Source organism: Pyxicephalus adspersus, chromosome 10 (genome assembly GCF_032062135.1).
Source record: "Pyxicephalus adspersus chromosome 10, UCB_Pads_2.0, whole genome shotgun sequence".
In the NCBI taxonomy this organism is placed as follows: domain Eukaryota; kingdom Metazoa; phylum Chordata; class Amphibia; order Anura; family Pyxicephalidae; genus Pyxicephalus; species Pyxicephalus adspersus.
The window spans coordinates 12,442,014-12,462,636 of NC_092867.1; the positions used below are offsets into that span (position 1 = coordinate 12,442,014).

At 37.9% G+C, this 20,623-nt stretch overlaps 1 protein-coding gene across 1 annotated transcript in view; it reads right to left on the bottom strand.

Moving 5' to 3' along the window:
• Positions 1-20,623, bottom strand: part of ADAM12 (ADAM metallopeptidase domain 12) — a 303,151-nt gene that overhangs the window by 151,829 nt on the left and 130,699 nt on the right. Inside the window, exon 4 of the mRNA XM_072424834.1 lies at positions 3,043-3,121. Coding sequence (XP_072280935.1) covers positions 3,043-3,121 — 79 coding nt within the window. The remainder of the gene's footprint in view (positions 1-3,042; positions 3,122-20,623) is intronic.

Here is a 20,623-nt window from a genome sequence, read left to right on the forward strand (position 1 = left end):
TAGAGTTTACTACTTGAAACAACAAGGTATGACTAATATGACGGTAGTTTACCTTGCAAACAGTTTGGATTAATGAATTTAACTAATATATCTCATTGGCTGATCAGTAATGACATTTTTACATTCTTTCTTCAGATACAACTTTATGATTTCTCATATCATATTCTCTGAATCTTCCCTATAGAATGTTAAATTTATAAGTAAGTACTCTAAATCTATTATACACAAAAATATATATACCATAAAGTTTAACTATTAATCACTCTATGGTTCACTATAAAATTTAAATCACTTCAACATATATAAACCTTTATACCATTAAGCTGTAATTCCCACTTATTTTATAAATTAATAATACGAGGGGATGCTGAGAAGTCCCTGGCTTTGCCCCCTTCCAGATGAAATAGAAAATTGAGTGTGGGGGAAAATGACTGTATGTAACAGTGCAAATATCAGGTCTTTGCGATTCTTAAAACTGTTTTTTCTTTTAGTGAGAAGCTATGATGGCAGAGGCACAAGCAAGTTTCACGTCGTTGGAGTTACAGGCCGTCATGAAGTTTTCGTTTCTCCAGGGAAAGTCAGCAAAGGACATTCACACTGAGATGTCACAAACACTGGGAGAGAGGTGTCCATCCTACGGCACTGTCAAAACCTGGATATCTTGTTTCAAGACTGGGCATTTCACAGTTGAAGATGAGCCCCGCAGTGGGCGCCCCCCAACCTCAACTGACCCAGCAACCTGCGATGCTGTCCATGAGCTGATTATTGAGGACCGGCGAATATCCGCAAAAAAGATAGCCCAGATACTTGACATCTCATGGGAGCATGTTGGGTTTGTTATCACCACTATCCTAGACATCTGCAAGCTTTCAGCGAAGTGGGTGCCAAAATGTTTGAACAGTGATCAGAAGAAGGAACAAGTTGAAGCATCCAAAGGCGTTTTGGCCCATTTTGAAGTTGCACAGGACTTTTTGGCTAGGTTAGTGACTGGGGATGAAACCTGGCTCCACATCTATGATCCTGAAACCATGGAACAGTCAAAGGAATGGCACCACAGTGGGTCCCTGCAGCCGAAGAAGTTCTGAACCCAGAAATCGGCCAAAAAAGTCCTGGCGTCTGTTTTCTGGGACAAAGACGGTATTCTGTTGGCAGACTACCTACTGCAGGGCACTAGTAACACCAGACAGTATTATGCTAACCTCCTGGACCAGCTGAAGGAGGCAATTAGGATGAAATGCATGATTTTGCAGGATGATTTTTTGCAGGACAATGCACCTGCGCAGACGTCCAACGTTGTGGCTGCCAAATAGAACAGCCTGGGTTTCCAATTGGTCCACCTTCCCACCTACTCACCTGACCTGGCCCCATCGGAAATTTCTATGTCCAATAAATGTGTTATTTCATAACTCTGGCTTTCCTCTTCCTGGGCAAAGCCAGGAACTTCTCAGCAACCCCTCGTACTCATCATATTTATTCCTCAGTCACCAATACCTTTAATATACCAAAACCTGATCTATACTATCATAGTAACAGCAGTATATACTCTTTTCAGGTGATCAAAATATGTTTCCATTCACCTCTCTGTGGAGTTTTAACGTAAGCATTTTGTTCCTTAACTTTAATATCTTTCATCTTCCAATTAATTATTACGAATAATCACTTATTTTATCAATGTTCAGAGATTTTTTAAGTGATACCACTGGGATACCTTGAAATAACTGTCCCCATGTGCCTTTTACTCCAGCTATTATGCTTGTCCTAAGTATCATTGTGAATAATGTATTATATACTTATGTGATACTATATAGTCATGTTCATTGTAAAAGTTGTTTTTCTCATGCAAGTATAAGTTTATTATAATAGGATTCTTTGGGATCCAATTTTTGTAATTTGATCTGTATTTAGTTTTTATCAACAGTTCTTTGAACTCATCTATCTGAGAGATCTATTTGATCTCACCTTCCCTGAGGAAGCTTAAGGGCGAAACGCGTCAGGACCTTGAGATGTCATTGTAGCATACCTGTGTGATAACGTAAACAAGGCACAAGCTAAGCAATCCTTCTGTACTTTATTTTTGAATATATTACTGTTTTCTGATTGTATCTGGTTTAGTAGTTCTTTGTCACTAATAGGTCTACATCAATCATTAAAACATTTTTATTAGTCACTAATTGCCAAAAAAGTCTGTCTGCCCTCTATCTCTTCCTCAATATTTAAATTACTTAAATGAGGTTTGGCAAACTAAATACTCACTACAACAGATTGAGAACCCCTCCTGAAATTCACCTTATATTTATACGAGAGAGCATCCCTAAACACGTTGAACCTTGAAGCAGATGGACTACAGAAGATGGTTCACAAAAGCAGAGTGCCACTCCTATCAGCTAATAAAAAAAAAAAAAACAAAAAAAAAAAAACACCTGAGCTTCTTTCACTATTATCACTGAGAATAGAAAAACATTTCCTGGTATGATAACTCTTAATTTCTGAGTGGGATACTTAGATGGTAGAGTCAAAATAATGGTGAAATAGTGTAATGGTGTTGTGGATAATTTCTTGGCAACTTAGTACCAACCTAGACATCAACCTACTTTAGTATTGTTGCTGATCATCGTCATCCCTTTATGACTGCAACGTACGCATCTTCTTAGGTTACTTCTAGTAGGATAACTCGCCATGTCACAAAGCTCAAATCACCTTAGGCTGGTTTCTTGAATATGACAATAAATTCCCTGTACTACAATGGCCTCCATGATAACCAGATTCCAATTCAATAGGGCACCTATGGGATGTAGTGAAATGAGAGATTCGCAACAAGGATGTGCAGCCAACAAATCTGCAGCAACTGCAGTATACTATTATATCAATATGGACCAAACACCTTGAGGAATGTTTCCCACAAGTTCTTAAATCTATGCAGTTCTAAAGGCCAACCCAGTACTAGCAAAGTTTACATAATAGAAAGGGCTAGTAAATGTGTACATATACATGTCTGTGTATATATATGCGCAACAAGAGTAATATTGTGCTATATATTCTTACCAAATGATTATGTGCAGTGATAACAGCAGTGCCGTCTTCAGTATAGTGCGTCGTTGTGAAGTTCCCAGCTAACAGCCCCCTGGAAAACAATTAAGCATTTATATTAGAATAGGCAGGAATAAATGGCCAGACACTTTGCCATCTTATTTCCATTAGACAACATGAAAGCATTTGCTGAAAATATTAAAATAGAAAAATGTATAATCGCCATCTGTGTTTTCAAATAGATTTCCGTCCGGAGCTATAAATGGTAGAAACTGAAATGAAATTATTATGTGAAGAATGTGACTAATAATTCAGGGAAAAACACGTACACTTATCCAATTAGTGGGATGTATCTTATACTTTCATACTATGAAACCAAACAGTTTTTCACTTGTATGTTGTTATGATCTATGACGTAAAAACATAAAGAGAAAAAAAAGATAAAAAGGATAGATAAGAGTTATTGGCACTCTTTGGCCATTTACAGATCTGATCATGTATAAACCTAAAATGAGACTGTTGGGTCATTGTCCGAATACTAAACATAAAAATTACTACCTACATTTCCGGAGGTTTCCTCATTGCGGTCATTGACAGAGCACCGCTAGTGTCAAGTTATGTTTAATCACTTTGCCAACCCAGCGAAGGATTAAAAATGAATTAGACAAACCATTCCAAATATTCAGATACAGTAGCTTGGCAACTCAGTATTTCTATTTCTGCTGACTGAATCATTTACAATCCATTGTGAGGGAGTTACATAATTACCTGAAAAATGTACAGGTAATGTGAAAATGCAGAATTTCAGAAAACAATCCCTAGTGTCTAAATATGTACATTAAGGGCAAGGACTGTTGCGATTGACAGGTTAATTAAAACTTAAAAAATGAAGTAGTTGTCCATCTGCTCCCATGTGACCCTCACTTTTCAGATGATTGAGGAGTCATTACCTCTCTGAAGGAGAATACGTAATAAAACATTTTCTATTTTCAAGTTTTCAAATTTTTAAACCAAAACATAAACAATTACATAATAGAACAAAGGGTAAAATGTGGGCACATACAGGAAGCAATATATTGCATAAAACACGTAGTGCAACAAAAGGAGAATACGTTATTAAGTAGCCAGTAAGGTGATGTCTTGCTATGCGAACCAGCAAGAAAGCAATCTAAGGAAAAAGGTGGGTATTTAGACAGTAAAACAATCCGGGGCACCAAGACATACAGTTAGGTCCATAAATATTTGGACAGAAACAACGGTTTTCTAATTTTGGTTCTGTACATTGCCAGAATTAATTTTAAATGAAAAACTTCAGATGCAGTTGACTTTCAGCTTTAATTCAGTGGGTTGAATAAAAAGATTGCATAAAAATGTGAGGAACTAAAGCATTTTTATAACACAATCACTTTATTTCAGGGGCTCAAAAGTAATTGTACAAATTAAAAAGCTGAAAATAAAATGTTCATTTTAAATATTTGGTTGAAAACCCTTTGCTGGCAATGACAGCCTGTAATTTTTAACTCAGACATCACCAGATGCTGGGTTTCCTCCTTTTTAATGTTCTGCCAGGCCTTTACTGCAGCGGCTTTCAGTTGCTGTTTGTTTGTGGGCCTTTCTGTCTGAAGTTTACTCTACAACAAGTGAAATGCATTCTCAATTGGGTTCTGATCAGATGACTAATTTGGCCATTCAAGAATATTCTACCTCTTTGCTTTAATAAACTCCTGGGTGGCTTTGGCTGTATGTTTTCGGTCTGAACTGTGCTGGCTTTTTTAGATGTTTTTGAGCAAAGTCCAGTCTAGCCTTTCTATTCTTGAGGCTTATGAGTGGCATGCACCTTGCACTGCACCCTCTGTATTTACTTTCATGCAGTCTTCTCTTTATGGTAGACTTGAATATTGATACGCCTACTTCCTGGAGAGTTTTGATCACTTGACTGGCTGTTGTGAAGTGCTTTCTCTTTACCATGGAAATTATTCTGTGATCATCCAGCACTGTTGTCTTCCGTGGATGTCCAGGTCTTCTGGCATTGCTGAAGTCAACAAGGGCTTTGTTTCTGTAGATTTTGCCACTCCTAATATTGTAGCAATTTCTTGGATGTTTTTTTTCTGTTTTTGCAGCTTAAGGATGGCCTGTTTCACCTCCACATACAAGCCCCCCCCCCCCCCTTCCAAATCAACTCCAGACCTTTTATTTGCTTAATTGATAATGCCATAAAGAAGGAATTGCCCACACCAGCCAATGACATAGCCTTTGAGTCAATTGTCCTATTACTTTTGAGCCCCTGAAATGACGTGATTGTGTTGATTGTGTTAAAAAAGGCATTTTTATGCAATCTTTTTGTTCAACCCACTGAATTAAAGCTGGGAGTCTGCAGTTCAACTGCATTTGAGTTGTTTCATTTAAAATTCATTGTGGTAATGTACAGAACCAAAATAAAAAAAAAAATTTGTCTCTGTCAAAATATTTATGGACCTAACTGTATAGTGGCAGGAAACAAGCCATTAGAAATGCATGTGCCAGGACATATGTGGCCAACTCACTAACTTGGTGGACAAAAAGAGTAGCAGCAAAATGAAGGGAAGAGGAGTATGTAAATTTGTTGGTTTGGTATGGAATAACTGGAATACTATACAGTATACTTGAGTGACAGTTCAGCTGTGGCTGTAGACATCAAATCCATATCCAGTAGCATTCATAAAGCTTTTAGACTTATACACAAGGAGGGTGTTTGTCAAATGTCAGGGACTTCAAAAGCTGTTACAGGAGGTACCCCTTTTAGGTTGTCCTTATAATGTTCTTTGGTACTGAAAGGAAGCTTAACCTATCACTAGAATAAGGAAAGGATAGATCCTTCACCAGATTTTACTACTGTTTTTTTTTGCCAAGATTTCCCCTTAATTTCTGTGTGGAAATATCTCCCCAATGGGACCACAGAAGACAATTAAATGCAACCAAAGTGCAATTAAATGCAAAAAAAAAAAAAAACAAACTGAAAGAAAACAAAAGCAGCTAATGTTATTTCAAATTTCTTCTGTGAGCTTTGACCATTTACATTCCAGTCAGATGGGTGCCGCTGTGCCGCTGTTCAGGCAGCAGGTGTGGATTTAAAACGGTGTCAAGCTCATTCTTATCTGTAATCTAATTCATTCTGCAGATCTATTCTGAGGCAGGATCTAATTTACTGGTAATGGCACAAGCTAGGTCATTGACCTTGCAGGCCCGTCTTCTCCTTGATTATATTATATTTGCTGCAAGGCAGCAAAAGAAAGACAAAATGGCACTTGTGTGGGATATTAACATAATCTCTGCACAATGGGAGTGTATGTCTTTGCTGAGTCTCAGCGCGAAGTCCGTGACCACACTGGGCTTTTTAACGTCAGAAGTCCACTTCAACTGATGGACTTTGTGCTGTACCATACGGGAGAAAAGGGACAGAGTCTGAAGAATTAAATATATATATTCAGTGAATATAGATTAATTTATACAGGTATGTAAACATTTATTTCTAAATTACATTTTAACCTCTTGATACTGTAAAGTGATGTTACAAGACAGGCATACAGGATCTAATATCTAATGATCAACAGAGCCAAATCCCACTGGTTTATTTTAGGTAAGATTGCACCAATTCAACAACTCTTGTATGACTAAGACTCTGGTGATATGTTGCATGGGTATTTTACTAACAGCTTTGGGAGGATTGGCCTGAGAAGAAACAATACAATTTTTATTGGCCTGATACTGTTGAAGAGATTTCCCATCACTTCTCACCCTGACTGGAAAAAACAGAGGCTATATCAGCTAAGCCTAATAAATTAATTTTGCATAAATATAATTAAAATCTTACCAGACTGTCTAATGTGACGATACGGGAAGGGGGGTGGTGGTTGTTGTGAATGAAGTTCCTGGCTTTTCCCAGAAAGAAGAGAGTCACAGTTATGAAATAACACATTTATTCAACATAAACCCCCCCCCGAGATTGATGCACTTGGTACAGCGTAATTGCAGCTTTTCTAGACCATTCAAATAAAAATCCTTTGGTTGGGCCGCAAACCAGCTCTCAGAAATGTTCTCAAAACGTTGCCTCTTCAGGTGTTTCTTCAAATTCGGGAACAGATAATAGTCCGAAGGGGCCAGGTAAGGTGAGTAGGGGGATGGTGGACCAATTGGAAACCCAGGGTGTTCAATTTGGCAGCCACAACATTGGACGTGTGCGCAGGTGCATTGTCCTGCAAAAAAAGGATCCCTTTATTTAACTTTACACGGCGTTCATCTTAATTTCCTCCTTCAGATGGTCCAGGAGGTTAGCATTACACTGTCCGGTGATACTAGAGCCCTGAGAAGGTAGTCCACCAACAGAATACCGTCTTTGTCCCAGAAAACAGATGCCATGACTTTTTTGGCCGATTTCTGGGCTCGGAACTTCAGCTGTGGTGTCCCGCTGGCGCCATTTCTTTGACTGTTCCTTGGTTTTAAGGTTCATAGATGTGGAGTCAGGTTTCAACCTCAGTCACTAGCCTAACCCAAAACGTGAACGTGACGTCATGATCTGAGCCTGCGATGGGAGAGTGGGCGGGTTGTTCCGCCCACTTCCCCGAGCCCGGGAATTGTACAGGGGACATAGTCCGCGACGTTAGCCAGTGCAGGCTCCCAGCGAGGTCCTTCTTAACCTGCTCGAGGGAGGTGGGGGCACTGACCAGAGCCACGGACGAAACAGACCACGGAGCTGCTAAAGTAGAGAGTTCAACGGGCCGAATAAAAAAGCCTAACGGGCCGTATATGGCCCAGGGGCCGTAGTTTGCCCATGCCTGTTGTAGCCCTTTTTAAATTGATGTTTTGTAGCCCACTGATTTACCAGGAAGCCTAAAAATTATTCTTTACCATATATAGTTAGCATTTTGTCAACCATGAAAATAAACTTAAATGTCTGGCCCTTCAGAAAACACATATGCATTTTTTTTTTAAAAATCCTCTCAAGCACCAGAACATACTACCTTTCAATGTATCTATACTTAACATTTTCACTTTACACAAAAGAGAAGACAACCCTTATATGTAAAGGGAAATTTTTATTTTTTTACGTGCAATACCCTTTTTATTTATAACATGATCAAGACTGAATGGGAGCACATAGCCTCCCCGGATACCTATGTCACACATCCGAGAAGGCTCTGGGTGCTCCACGTTTTTCTATTAACCTCCTGCGCAGTTCATTTTTGTCTGGATTTATGTTTAAAAGCGGTACATTGTCTTTCATGAAAATTTATTTTATAGTATATTATAATAGTATGAGTATAAAAGTTTGAAACACAAAATCATGCCAAAAAATAAATGTAATAAAAAAAATGTAATAATAAACTTTGACATGATTTTGTGTTTCAAACTTTATTATACTCATACTATTATATTATACTGTAAAATAAATTTTCATGAAAGACAATGTAACTGGCTTAAACGTGTAAATTTAGTGTATTGCATTTAATACAGTTATTTTGTATTGAATACAATACAAAATAATTTGAAATTCCCGCCGCGCCCATAGAGATGGCAGTACGCATCAACGCCATCGGGAACTCCCGGGGAACGTCAGCACACTCGCCGGGGGATAGATCGAAGAAGAGGACGCAGCCAGAGAATGGTAGGACACTAGAGGACGCCGATGGGACCTGGTGTTTATTTTTTACGTTTTTAATGACCCCGAGGGTGTGACTCGGGGGTTACCGCTATAAACTTGTTTTTTTTTACCCCGAGTAACACTCGGGCTTACCGCTGGAGAGGTTAAGGGAAAGAGATGCCAATCTCACGCAAGCGCAGTGAGAACAGCTCCCTTTTTTCCCCCCCTTTATAGCGAGCTGCGTCACCCGATCTCGCACCTGCACTAGTGCCAAGAAGACTGAGGAAAAAGACGGAAAAGATAAGAGAAGATGGCGGCACCCGGTGCTTCCTTAGCCCGGGACGAGGAGGAATTCCAGGACAATGTGGGACTGGATAATGGGAAGGACCAGCGCCATCGAGGGACCTGCAGGATTAAACGTAAGTGTGTTTTCGGTTTAGTTCCACTTAACATTCAAGAAAAATGACTGGAGCACATGAAGAAATAATGCCCAATACCGAATACCAATACCAATTACCCATACCGAATAATAAATATTGTTGATAAACTGAGAAAACAACCATAGTGATAGAGTAAATTACAACCCAGACAAATTAAACGTCTAAAAGTAGATGACTTTGATGGATGTTTAAAATGATGTTTGCATTCTTTGAAGCTCTATTCATTTAGTGTTATGGCAAAGCACAGTATTAGAAAAATAATCATTTATAGGCTGATACAGTCACAAATGAATTTACAGAATTTTTCTGTGAGCATTGATAATAAAGTCACACTATTACAATAACATATTTTAAAAGTAAACTTTCAATAAAAATCAATATGAGGTAGGGGTAATGCCAATAACACCAATACATTGATATTTCACATTATTTATTATACATTTGCATATTATTACACTTAGGGATCTATTTAGAAACCCTAATCTAAATAGATTTGATAGAAAAAAAAGAAATGGTATGGGGGGGGGGGTTGAGGAAATTGTGTGCTAAAACATTTATAAACAGACTAATAAAACGTTGGATTGTTTATTTATTTTGTAAAAACATTTTATAAAGCATTTTACATCTTTTTTTTATCTTATTTTTATACCTGAAAAATATTTTTGAAAACCCTGGTTATACAGTTAGGTCCATAAATATTTGGACAGAGACATCTTTTTTCTAATTTTGGTTCTGTACTGTACCACAATTAATGTTAAATGAAACAACTCTGATGCAGTTGAACTACAGACTTTCAGCTTTAAATCAGTGGGTTGAACGAAAAGATTGCATAAAAATATGTGAAACTAAAGCCTTTTTTAACACAATCACAACACAAACATGTTATTTCAGGGGCTCAAAAGTAATTGGACAATTGACTCAAAGGCTATTTGATTGGCTGGTGTGGGCAATTCCTTCTTTATGGCATTAACAATTAAGTAGATAAAAGGCCTGGAGTTGATTTGAGGGGGGGGGGGTGCTTGTATGTGGAAGATTTTGCTGTGAAAAGACAACATGCGGTCAAAGAAGCTCTCCATGCAGGTGAAACAAGCCATCCTTAAGCTGCAAAAAACAGAAATACCCATCCGAGAAATTGCTACAATATTAGGAGTGGCAAAATCTAGTTTGGTACATCATGAGAAAGAAACAAAGCACCGGTGAACTCAGCAACGCCAAAATACCTGGACGTCCCCGGAAGACAACAGTGGTGGATGATCACAGAATCATTTCCACGGTGAAGAGAAACCCATTCACAACAGCCAGCCAAGAGAACAACACTCTCCAGAAAGTAGGCGTATCGATATCCAAGTCTACCATAAAGAGAAGACTGCATGAAAGGAAATACAGAGGGTGCACTGCAAGGTGCAATCCATTCATAAGCCTCAAGAATAGAAAGGCTAGATTAGACTTTGCTCAAAAACATCTAAAAAAGCCAGCACAGTTCAGGAAAACCATTCTTTGGACTGATGAAACCAGGATCAACATTTACCAGAATGATGGCAAGAAAAAAGTATGGAGAAGGCGTGGAATGGCTCATGATCCAAAGCATAGCACATCATCTGTAAAACATGGCGGAGGCAGTGTTATGGCTTGGGCGTGCATGGCTGCCATGGCACTGGGACACTAGTGTTTATCCATGATGTGACACGGGACAGAAGCAGCCGAATGAATTCTGAGGTGTTCAGAAGCATACTGTCTGCTCAAATCCAGCTAAATGCAGTCACATTGATTGGGAGGCGTTTTATAATACAGATGGACAATGGCCCAAAACATACAGCCAAAGCAACCCAGGAGTTTATTAAAGCAAAGAAGTGGAAAATTCTTTAATGGCCAAGTCAGTAACCTGATATGAACCCAATTGAGCATGAATTTCACTTGTTGAAGACTAAACTTCAGACAGAAAGGCCCACAAACAGCAACTGAAAGCCGCTGCAGTAAAGGCCTGGCAGAACATTAAAAAAGGAGGAAACCCAGCATCTGGTGATGTCCATGAGTTCAAGACTACAGGCTGTCATTACCAGCAAAGAATTTTCAACCAAGTTAGAAATGAACATTTTATTTTCAGCTTTTTAATTTGTCCAATTACTTTTGAGCCCTGAAATGAAGTGATTGTGTTAAAAAAGGCTTTAGATCCACACATTTTTATGCAATCTTTTCATTCAACCCACTGAATTAAAGCTGAAAGTCTGCAGTTCAACTGCATCTGAGTGGTTTGTTTAAAAAACGTTGTCTCTGTCCAAATATTTATAGACCTAACTGTAGTTTTGCATACATTTTTTTTTGTTTACAGTTAGTATAATGGTGCTTTTAATCCTTTTGTAGCTGTTACTTCTACCTTCACAATTAAATGATAGTAACCTTGAGAATAGAATTCATCAAAAGCAAGCCAACAGTATAAAATTCTCTTTTTGCTAGATGATCAAACACCAAAGAGTCTTTTTAAAAGTCTTTTTAAAAAAATCAAACATTGGGCAAAATTCTATAGTGGAGAATCTTGCGGGTCTGCATGATTTAAATGGCAGACTTCAACACAAATGGAGCATAATATTTCAGTTGTTGCTGAAACCCAAATTCACCATCTTATATATAGACCGCTTGATTTTTAAATATAGTTTTTAAAAATGTTTTTATTTTTTTATGTATAGGGCCAGTGCCAATGGTATTATATTCAAGCATATATATAGTAGTTTATTATTAAATAGTTTTTTTGCTCATTTGTAGGGCCTGTAAAGACCGACTGTATCACTGTTCGGAAATGCCCATCTATCCAGCAACCCCATGCTGTGCACCATCGCAGTAATGAACACTGTTTGTTCTGTCCAGGAATGTCATTTGCAGCAGCCAGGGGAACTAAAGCTGCGTACACACTTCCAATTTTTGTCGTTGGAAAGGATCTTTCACGATCCTTTCCAACGACAAGGGAGTGCACGATGCATGAACGGTGCTGTACATACAGCACCGTTCATGCTCTATGGAGAGGGGAGGGGGAGAGCGACGGAGCGGCACCCTGCTGCGCGCTCTCCCCTTCCCTTTCATTAGGATCGGCTGTCGTCCAACGTCCGTGGATCCGGCAGGTCGGTCGTCCGGACGATGGACGACACCGACTGTACACACGGCAGATTTTCGCCCGATAATTGGCCGATGCCGATTATCGGGCGATAAAAATCTGACGTGTGTACGTAGCTTTAGATAGCAGCAGCCTTTGCTTCTCTTTAGTTGTGCTTGATGTATTTTTACTTGATGTATTTTTGGCATCCCCAGCTTCCATTGATGGGCTGGCTGCACACAGCTGAAGGAGATTCTGGAGGCTGATCAGCTGGGACTTTAAAGCCTCCCTGCTCCCAGTCTCCAGTGCCTGTTATAGGGTCTGCTGGGCTTACCTGTGCTAGAGTAATTTTGAGTATTTCTCCATTACTGAACTGTGCTTGTTCCTATCCGTTGAACTCTGTGTGGATTGACTTTTGCTTGTGACCCCGACTTTGCTTGTGACCTTCTCTGCTTGGTGGACTAATTTCCTGTGTTTTGACCTGGGCTTGTTTCTGGATTTCCTAATAATTCTGTACTCTATATTTGTGGGATTTCTGGTCAGCTGCTGGGCTAGCTCCAGACACCATACCTTGCACACCAAGTCCTGGGGGCAACCGAGTGCTGGGAGATGCAACCAGTCTCCCAAGGCTGAGTGGGGGCTGCTAAAGGTGAAGACTGCGGCGATAGATTGGGGGACTGGTTTCTGGAGAATACTGGTACTGATCAGGCCTTGCAATCACTTTACAACTGGAAGTGAAACTAATTGGAATTTAAGGACATTTATTTCAAACAATACAATGTCATTCAATTTTACAAAAATAAAAATGTTAAAATCACTTTATAGGTGGTCCCCGGGTTAAGGACATCCGACATATGGACGCCTCCAAAATACGAACGGGGCTTTCTTGCTCGCTTGTGTGCAGAACCATGGCTTGAAGGGGGGAGGAGGCGGGTTGCATGACTTGCATCTTTCAATCTTTTGGTAAACACAGCTGAGGTTGTGGGTGATCTTAAGGACTGAGCTCTTTCTGCAGCCTCTTGTAACTATTTATTGAACAAGGCAAACTCTGCAGTTGTTTCTTTTTGCATATCAAAGCACAGCTTTTTTCCAGAACTTAATAAATGTCTAGGCTCCAAAAAGATTTTTTTTTTTTTTTTGCTTTGTGATTAACTCACAGTGAGGATTTTTATACAGTAACGGGCACCATGCTGCCTAATATTTTGTTGAGACAAACATCTGTCCTAATTGCATTAAAAATTAAAATAATGTACATGTTCCAACTTACATACAAATTCAACTTAAGAACAAACCTACAGTCCCCTATCTCTTATGTAACCCAGAGAATACCTGTATTAGGGCAACAGCAGAACCACACTTCCCACCTCTCCTCCGGAAGCGTGAAAAGCAGGGAAGCCATTGGCAGAAACTGAATCGCTCCTATGGATTAAAAACATGCTAACTATTGGTCAACTGGAGCCTGTTGTTGAATATTAGCAGATTTTTTGCCGTTCCTTCCTGAGGGGTTCAACTTTGATCCTGCTGTTGTCCTATTGGTCTGTCTGAGGTAAATAATCTATTAAAGAACAGCTCTGTCCTATCTAAAAGCACTGATTTTGAATGATTAAACTTGTCTCTGTATTCCTGATGAAGCAGATTTCGTTCTGCAAAACACGTAGAATGCTTAACGAATTAGACCATATTTGACATTAATATATGCTATGTAACTTCAATTTAGGATTGTTTATTTTATGGATTTTATTTGTATTAAAGTAATTTTAACGTTTTTTATTTTTGTAAAATTGAATGACATTGTATTGTTTGTAACACATGCCATTTAAGTCCATGAGCTTTGCTTCCAGTTGTTTAGTTCTAAATTAGGGATGTGGCATAGGATGAATATGTGCTAGGGGAAGTTACATTAGGGTGATCTAGGCTGTATTAATTTCATTGGCGAACGCAGAACATTTTCAGAGAAACTTTTTCAGATCATAGCAGAGGCATTTGAACTGCAGCTAACTTCCTGAACTGGTTCAAGCTACATTTACATACATAAATATTTGTATAGCTATACAGTACAGAAAATAAAGCCCACATCCAATCAAAATGTATTACTGTTTTTTATTTACTGTTTAACATCAACTAGAGAGAAAGTGAGAAGAATCTTTTAAAAAGTTTTGTATAAACAATAAAAACTTGAAATAGGCTCCAACCCCCTTATCACTCTGCTGCAATAAACTGCAAGTTGCATATATGCATTGCGGTAACCTTGTGCATGCAGGTGCTTTGAAGTTCTAATCATTTAATGCACCTGTATTGTGGTGTGCTGTGTTGAAAAAGAGGTGCAGGTACTTTTTTGTCCATTCTTGTGCGTCAGCAAACCATTCAAATCAAGATAGCATGTACACCTAAACAAGCAAGAGTGAAGGGGCTCCAGGTATTGGTTCCTTGCCCATGATTTGATGATTTCAGAAAACACAGCTTCACTTTGCTCTGGTACCATTCCATTTGTGAACCAAACCAAAAAGTTTCTTAAAAAAAAAGTTTAACTACAGCCTTGATTCTTAATTGTTTTTTTTTAAAAAGTTAAGTGCCAGCAACACCTATTTATCTATCTGGGGAAGTCCCCTTTAACAATATCCAATCCTCATTTAAGCTTTATTGTGTCCCAGTTACTACACCTGTCCATTATCATAACATACGGAAACTATGTGCCTTTTAGTTTACAAATACACCAATAATGTAAAAACTAAGGAAGCATTTTGCTTGTAGAATACAAATACAATCTCTTTTTGTAACCATTAGGAAAAATATGTAATGAGGATTATAAACATATATACACTCATATCATTTTAGTGTTTCTCTCATTTAGCCATAAGCCTTTCTCAACATGCATTATGAATGCTTTTTTACTTTTCATAAACATCTTTTCCAATTAACACATGGTAATCAACTGCTTCCTTTCCAAACATGACTAATCAATCCTTAATTTTCCTCTGCTGTTAATTGTTAATTATTGTAAGTTTGGCTTTTTGCTGTACCATTCTGTCTGAGACAGTCTTTGCCTCAATGAAAGGGTTTAGTTTTTTTCCTAATAGCTTCAAAATTGTATAGTCTGTGTGCAAGGAGAATTTATGAATTTTATAATCCTTTGAGATCTCAGACTGCACCATTGTCCCTATATTCTCCATCCGGCTGTCCTTAGGGGATCCCAATCTGTCTGACATTTTAACCTGTACTGTCATTTTTCAGTACCCCCAGCTTGTTCTTAGTTTTTCAGTGTTTTTATTAGACTTGGTCATCACTTTCAGCCTGTCCCATCATTTATTGGTGCACTCAGCCTCTCCGGTCATCCGTCTTTGCTCCAAGCCATTCCCATTACCCCCTAATCACCCTAACCTGTCTAATCAGCTGCTTGTGCTCTGAACCTGTCATGTCATTACTAATGACAGGACAGGTGTCAGTGTGCCTAATGGTGTACCAGGCTAACTTTAAAGTGGATTTTGTGTTAAAATGTCTGGTATTAGGCTGTTGTAATTTATGTTCAGAGTATGAGAGGAGGAATATTATAGTTCACTGTCCAGTCACATGCTGTGGTGGGTCCAGGATGATCCAGGCTCAGAGGAAGATAAAATGATTTTGGCCATCAGACTGATAACATTTTGAGGCAGAAGAAAAGTACTACAGCTGCTTTTTGGTATTTTATATTTTAATGGTCTATTCATTTTTATTTTGTAAATATGGTGCAGGGGTTCTACTTTAGTGAATGATGCTGATTTCACTGTCACACATCAGAAAAAAGCCTTATAAAAAGATGGAAAAAGTACAACAATAAAACACAACATGCTCATATAAAACACATTATTTTTTTTTATTTACTCTTCCTGTCAGGTGCCAGTATGAGCTTACACATTTAGGACGTTTCAAACATAATTGAATGTAACAAAGGAAAAACAAACTCAAGGACAGCTTATCAAATTTCATATGCATTTGCACATACTCGGTTAATCCAAAATAGGTGAAAAACACAAAATAATATTTCTCTAAAATAATTTCCTTGTGCACAGAATGAAATTTGATTTGCCATTGTGGGATGAAGCTCAGCATTATTAGTAGGCAAAGCCTGTGGAGCATGTGCTATAGTAAAAGGAAAAAAGCAGGGAAATGCCTTGCTAATAAATGCCAGGTACTCATTACCTGCTGATACCATCATAAGCCATTGTGGATGACAATCATCGGGAAGGTTATTCTGACCTTTATAGTTCACACGGGTACTACAGCCAGAAATGCACTCAGTGTATTATTATACTGAATGTTTATTACAGTCAAAGCCATTGTAGTTCTTAGTAGAACTGGAATGAGAAACAGCAAGTATCTGAACAAAAGGTTTCTAAAATAAATTACAATTTACCTAGCAAACATGGTAGGAAGGGGTGCTTTAATACGGAAACTGGAATAACTATATGACCTAACAATTACACAATTCATCAATATCATACAGTACCACCAAATAGTAGACAATACACAAAACCTGGCCAGTATTTCCATGTACGCCATACTTTGGGTAAATCAAGGGTAGGCAGGGCATAATGTCTAGAGAGAGTAAGCAATTGTATTCAGATCTTGGAGGTCTGGGCAGGTACCTGCTATGGCCAATCAGTGCAGTTCTCATAGTCAATCTCTCCCTCAGATGATGGTTGAGTATATAGAAATATATGTATAGCGAGTTTTATGAGTTGAGACAGGAAAAACCTGCTTAGGAAACTTTCACATTTGTGACAGCACTGGTAACTGCATGAGACAGTATTTAAGAATGGTGGATGTGTTAAGTCCTGATAGATGGGTAGGATACCTTTCTTGGGGAGGAAGACATTGTCAATCTTTTTGAAAGAGGTATACTACTGGTTGTAATATTGGTGCAGACACTCTATCACACAAATCATAATTACCTGTATATTTTTTGCCCCACTCAGGTGTCTAGAAACTTTATTTGCCCTGGGGTTCATGCTAGTTTTCATCTATTTTGTCTGGAGCAGTGTTTCTCAACTAGAGTTCTGTGGAATTTTAAGTTTCCTTCAGAGGTTGTTGGGAGTTCCTTGAGCAAAGATGAGCAAAGAGCAAACTATATCTCTCGGGTCAGTTTAATTGACACCAATGATCTTTTTGTGACGTTTTTACTATTTTTTTGCCAGCAGTGTAAAAGATATTCTTCCTATTGACTACCACACAAATGTACTGTGAATTGTGGATATCCTTAATTACTATTTCAAGGATTCCGCCATGATAAAAAGGTCAAGAAACATTGGTCCAGAGGAAACTCATGACTTTTTCCAAGCCAAACACTACACAAGAGATTTGTCAACTCAGAACTGACATTTGACAGAGGGGTTAAAATACCTAAATTTGGTAAAGCCTTATGGATGCCCCTGGATTCAACTTAAACTTCAACAACTGGATTCTAACCTAAGACTTGCACCTGTGTCTCTCTCCACATATAGGAGCAATGCCAATGTATGATATTGAATTTTAGGAGATACTTCACTTTACTCACTTCATGTGAACCAATTCTCTCAAGATAAATAATTAGGTCAACACAAATTAGAGTTTAACCAAGTTTATCTGTTGTACAAGGAAGACAGCTAAAGTTTTTAAACATTCAATGTGTATTTTTCAACTTAAGCAAAGTCTCCACAGGACATTTGCATATGCCAAGAAAGTGGGACAAGACAAAAAAAAAAACACTTTATAGTAGTTCATGATTGCTCTAGAAAAACAGCCGAGAAAAAGTTTAATTGTATGCTTTTGAAGACACTACAAAACAACTAATAAGCAGGAGATAATGAGCTCTCCAAACTTGTGTATTTAATAGCACTATGATCTCTGTACATACGCCCCCTCGAACAAAAGATATCTATCCACTGTGTAATTAAAAGTATCTGGAGAAGCTTCAAATGCCTCTTCTATCAATAATACTATAACATGTTGTCATAAAACAACTTCCACTATTACAAGGAAAACAATGTGAGTGAAACTTATGAAGCTTAATTAGGACATTCTGTAAAATGCGTCAGAAGTAACAATGAAATCATTAAGTGGCACTAAACAATACAGCTAAAAGACAGAGTTTTATCTCATTTTTTAAAAACAGCACAGTGTTCATCGCATAATAGACTTATTTATTTCACAATTACTGAGCATACTCCTCTTCAATAACAATGCTTATGCTAGGTATATGTGTACCAATTACTTGCCTATTAGCTCTATATTACAAGGGTTTCTTACAACCTTCACTGAGAATAAATTAATAGAACGCCACAAAGTAATGATGTACAGCAACCTTTACTGTGTATTAACTCCACTTATAAAGAGTATTTAAAGGGCTACTATAATAAAGTGATCAAAAAATACACAAAATGTACACATTGTACAAAGATTGCTTACTTAAATCTACATGCCCATACTGAAAAGAAATTTCAGAAAAGTGAAAGCAATCCGTAAACTGCTCCGTTCCTCACTTTGAGCCCGATTTAATAAAGCTGTCCATGGCTGGAAAAGATACACTTTCATCAGTGAACCTGGGTGATCCAGCAAACCTGGAATGAATCTAGTACAATAATCAAAATAATTGCTAACATCAAATGACTTTAAAGAAATCCATTCCAGGTTTGCTCGACAACGCAACTTCACTTATAAAAGTGTATCCGCTATATCCTTGGAGAGCTTTATTAAATGAAGCCCTTTATCTCTCTTTTATAAATTTGCAGAAGGAGGAGAACACCATTTATTTCAGATTACAGGAAATGAATCTGAGAAGATCAACAATTACCTTCTGCACTACTTTCTGCACACAAGTACTGGTAAACTGAATATTACAATTTTGTCCTTGATGTAGATATCTTTTAAAGATTCTAGCTGTGCCGAATAAAAGTCCATTTCATTTACAAAATTCCTTGTCATTGCAGATAGGTTATAGAAAACAGCTTGCAAGTTTAGGTTACTCTGCTTAGAGGTGTAATGAGTAACCTGTCCTCTCACTCTCCACAGTGTGCATAGAACCGAATATGCAGGGAACTACACAAAACTAATAGAGCAGACTTAAGTTGCATGAATTAGTGGAATTTAAGAATACCATTCATTTTTTTAAAAAGACACTTTACAAGGGGAAAGCTTTGAAGTGACATATACTGGTGTTTAAGTAGTAAACAAACCAAATACAAAGTGTTATTTATAAGTAGTTTCTTTTTTTGGTCAGTTTCCCTATACAGATTTCCCCTCATTTGTGTCTGGTACAAGGTATACCGGAGGTAAAACTAAGTCTAACAAAATCCTGGATAACAGAAAAAGATTGTAACCTTAACCCATGCTAATAAAAACGTATAATATGTCCTACTTCGATTCTCCTTGCAAAATCAAACAAATGTACAATAGCTTAATTCATGTTATTTCATAAAGTTCACAAAGGATAATACTCACTACTGTAGATCACAATAATGGGTCAAAACATCTAGTATTTAGTCTGCCACCTATCACCCAAAATATATTCTCTAGCATGATTTTTATACTTTTTATTTTAGAGTCATTGTAATATTATATTTTTAGTGGCCTGTATTAAAAATCTTCATGTGCATTGCATGTGACTGGCATTATATCACATCGGTGAGCCATCATGGGTCAGCACCATAGAGAATAACAGAACCTTACTCATTTTAGTTGCAACAAATATAGTTTACTCAACTGACTTGAAACATTATATATTAATGAGTTAAAAGCATTCAGTAAAAGTTCACCAAAACTAAGAATTCAGGACATATGTAGAGTGAACAGAGTTTACCCTATTTCATAAACATGATTTTTTTTTTTTTGTTGAAAGAAACTTTCAAGCAGCTTTGCCCTTGACAATGTTATCATATTACTGTATTTCTCATTTTCTATAGGGTCTCTGCATTTACATCACAAGCAGACCAATATCAGCACAAGGAGTCTGAATATGATTTTAATTACAATGGAGTGCAAGTGAATGCATGGCACATGTGGCTGCCGACTCTCTGGACTGCCCCCCGCCTGCCGTTGCTATGGTTCTGTCTACCTCTGCTGTCTCTTTGAAGGTCAAACTCGCTTTAGATAAGAATCTCCTCTGTATTGCGCAGCCAAAAAATCATGCTCGCCTCTGCCAACTTCTTCAAAGTGTTAACAAATTGAGTTGCTGACATTCGCTCATCCCTGCATGTGCTGATGAAAACAGAATTGTTCGGCGGTAATTATTGGCTTTTGGTGAATAAACCTATGACATGGCACTCACAATTGTATCTTAAACTGTGATGGGCAGATTCACTGCGGGGTGGATAAAATCAAACAAAAAAAATGTTTCCCTTGATGGATAATGTATATGCATAAACGTAGGTGAAATGTTAGAACCAGAGTAGAAAAAAAAAGGTATGGCCAGTATGTGTTTATTGCTGATAATGTACACATGAA